This window comes from Misgurnus anguillicaudatus, chromosome 19, assembly GCF_027580225.2.
Source record: "Misgurnus anguillicaudatus chromosome 19, ASM2758022v2, whole genome shotgun sequence".
Taxonomy (NCBI): domain Eukaryota; kingdom Metazoa; phylum Chordata; class Actinopteri; order Cypriniformes; family Cobitidae; genus Misgurnus; species Misgurnus anguillicaudatus.
Window position 1 is genome coordinate 40,099,241 of NC_073355.2, and position 2,943 is coordinate 40,102,183.

The 2,943-nt window shown below is 32.1% G+C and overlaps 1 protein-coding gene across 1 annotated transcript; it reads left to right on the top strand.

The window, feature by feature from the left end:
• Positions 1-325: 325 nt before the first annotated feature.
• On the top strand, positions 326-2,558 carry LOC129436568 (ecto-ADP-ribosyltransferase 5-like). Its single transcript, XM_055194777.2, has 3 exons — positions 326-399; positions 558-692; positions 773-2,558. The coding sequence occupies exons 2-3, from the start codon at positions 636-638 to the stop codon at positions 1,595-1,597; spliced, it is 882 nt and encodes a 293-aa protein (XP_055050752.2). The 5' UTR covers positions 326-399; positions 558-635; the 3' UTR covers positions 1,598-2,558.
• The last annotated feature ends 385 nt before the right edge of the window (positions 2,559-2,943 follow it).

Genomic DNA, 2,943 nt, shown 5'->3' on the forward strand with positions numbered 1-2,943 from the left:
AGACCATTTAATTACCATGTAGATATTCAAAAGTAAGTACCACACATTTGTCTGTAAGTACAACATATTTACCATATATGTACAAGGTAAGTACACATACTGTAAAATAAATTGCTTTATTTTCAGTGCTTAGGATATATTTTTTAGCTAAAACTTCACATATGTACTCTGGGGACACCAAAGATTTATTTTACATCTTTAAAAAGTCTTGTGAAATGCCCCCTTAGAAATGGGGAGGTTTTCTTAGCTTAGAAACCTTTGACCCGCCTACTTCTTTCTTAAGTATAAAACACTCATAGTTTCTTTTCCACTGCCACTCTCTGTTCAAGCACCTGAGACCTTGACACTTAACTTTGAAACTGGAACAAAAATCACCTGAAGCTCTTAACATCTGAAAAGGTTTGCTACTCTAAATGTTATCATCTCATAAAGGATGTCTGTAAAGTATACATTTAATAAATTAAGCAATTGCACTTTTTTAAGTAAGTTTCACGTGGATTTTTAAGCAATTGCTGTGGTCTTGATTGCTTTGCCTTTGTAACATGTTGTATTTTTAGTCCTGCAGGATCATCACTTTACTTTATGCATACCTGATTTCCATTTGTTGTGCATCTGAGGATTCAGACTACATCAGGATGTTGACCACTGCAGCTCTTATTCTCATTGTCACCAGTAAAGTTGTCCTAGGACAGGTAAGATTGGATTATGTGTGTATATTACTGTACAATCATGATTACTGATGATCTGAAGTAATTATTTCTTCTTGCTATAGGATGACAGAGTGCCTGTTGATGGACAGACATATAAACTGGATATGGCACTGGATTCAGTTGATGACTGGTATTATGGTTGTGAAAAGGAAATGGAATCTCTGGTGAGAAGTGAATATCTACGCAAAGACATTTCTGCTGACATATCTAAATTTGGAAAAGCTTTGTTAAACAGTATAGAAGAAATGCCTGCAAAACTAAATATTAAACATAAATTAAAAATGTACCACTTAATTGCAATTTATATGTACAGTTACTCTAAACCTACAAAAAATCATGGGCTATATAAAGAGTTCAATCTTGATGTTAGAACTGGTAAACAAAAATACGAAAAAAAGACATACAGATGGTATTCACTTCACTTTTTGTTGACAGAAGCGATAGAGATTCTAAAGAAAACACAACAGGGATGTAAATTAACTTATCGTGGTACCAGTGTTAAGCTTAATGAGAATGTTCTGAAAAAAAAGATTCGTTTTGGCTCATTTGCGTCCTCCTCTGTTGATCGTGAAATAGCAAAACGTTTTGGAACTAAATCTTGTTTTGAAATTCTGACTTGTCAAGGTGCTGATGTGTCAGAATACTCTATGTTAAGTTATGAGAAAGAGGTGTTGATTCCCCCATATGAGAAATTTAAAGTCACTGAAATAAAGAAGGGTGCCTGGTGTAACACTGTGTTTGTGTTAAAGAGCTCTGGTCTAAAAAGTACTTTAAACTGTGCAATGGTATTAGCAAAGCCCCAGATATATCACAATGTCAGTCTTTCTCAGTGGCGGCGTTTCACGAAAATTTCCTATGACCTTACAAGAAAAACATTCTCAATATGATCAGCTCCATAACACAACATTATATATAAATAAAATGTGTGCATACTCTACCAATGTGTACAGACTCCACCATACTAAACTAATGCACGGACGTGCACAGATAACAACAATACGTTAGCAATTTAAACGCTGAAATAATCCAGGTTGTTTAAAATGCTTTTCAAAGGCTGTAATTTTTAAATGCAAATCCAGCAACAGATAAACAAGATAATATCAACACAAAATATTTCCACATTTATACTGTGATATTCTCTCGAGCCAAATATTTTCAAGACAACCGCCAATAAACAGATTTTAATGATGTGATATCACATGGGTTAACTAACTAATACAAACTAAAATATTAAATAAAATTCTCAGTACAACAAGGCTAAATGAAAAAACAGGTACCTTCAGTACCTTTTGTCGTCATGCAATAAGTATTGGGCAGTTGTTTGCCAGTAACTTACTGTAGATTTAAATTTATGCTATTTACTGACAACGGTTTTTTTTAAAAGTTAAATGAACATTAAAAAACATTAAGTCTTTGTCTTTACAGAATAAAACTTTTAAATAACAGCCTCATGCAAAGCATTCTGAGAACCAAAATCTGAAAGAAAAAAAAAACAGAAAAAGGTTGATGAGGATTTCTGGTTCCCAGAATGCTTTGTATGAGGCTGGTATTTTATAGTTTTATTCTGTAAAGACAAAGACTTGGTAATGTTTAAAGTTCATTTAACTTTGAACAAACTGTTGCTGGTACGCTTATAACAATTGAGCTGTCAGGTACAATTCTGCAAGGAATGTTTGACTTCATTCAGTTTCAGCAGACAGAAAATAAAGTAACCTTCAACTTCATGTTTTAAACAGAGATGGTAATAGAGAAACAAAAGTTGCAGCTTTAAGGACCTTGAATAAGAACTGTTTTCAGTTTTTTTATTATTATTATTATTATTATTATTATATGTCAAATTAGCAGCTTAATACGTCTGTTGCATATCTGTTGTTTTGCTGCATACACAACTTTGTCAGATTTGCATTTGTTATAAATTAGCTAATAAAATATTAAAAATCTATATTTTGTGGCTAATTATTTATTATTATGTGGCAAGTAGTCCTTCATTTTCTCATCCTCATGTAACTTTAATACCTGCCATAATTGTGTTGCGCTTAATTAACCATGGTTTTATTATAGTAGCATATCAAGTATAATGACCATGGTTTTTGGTAGGTTGATTTGTAGAACTATAATCAATATACATGGTTGTATAACCATTTGTATAACCATATTAGTCATTTTTTGTTGAACTATGGTTAATTTGTTACTATGGTATTATTATAAATAAATCTAAAAAGACAGATGGAAT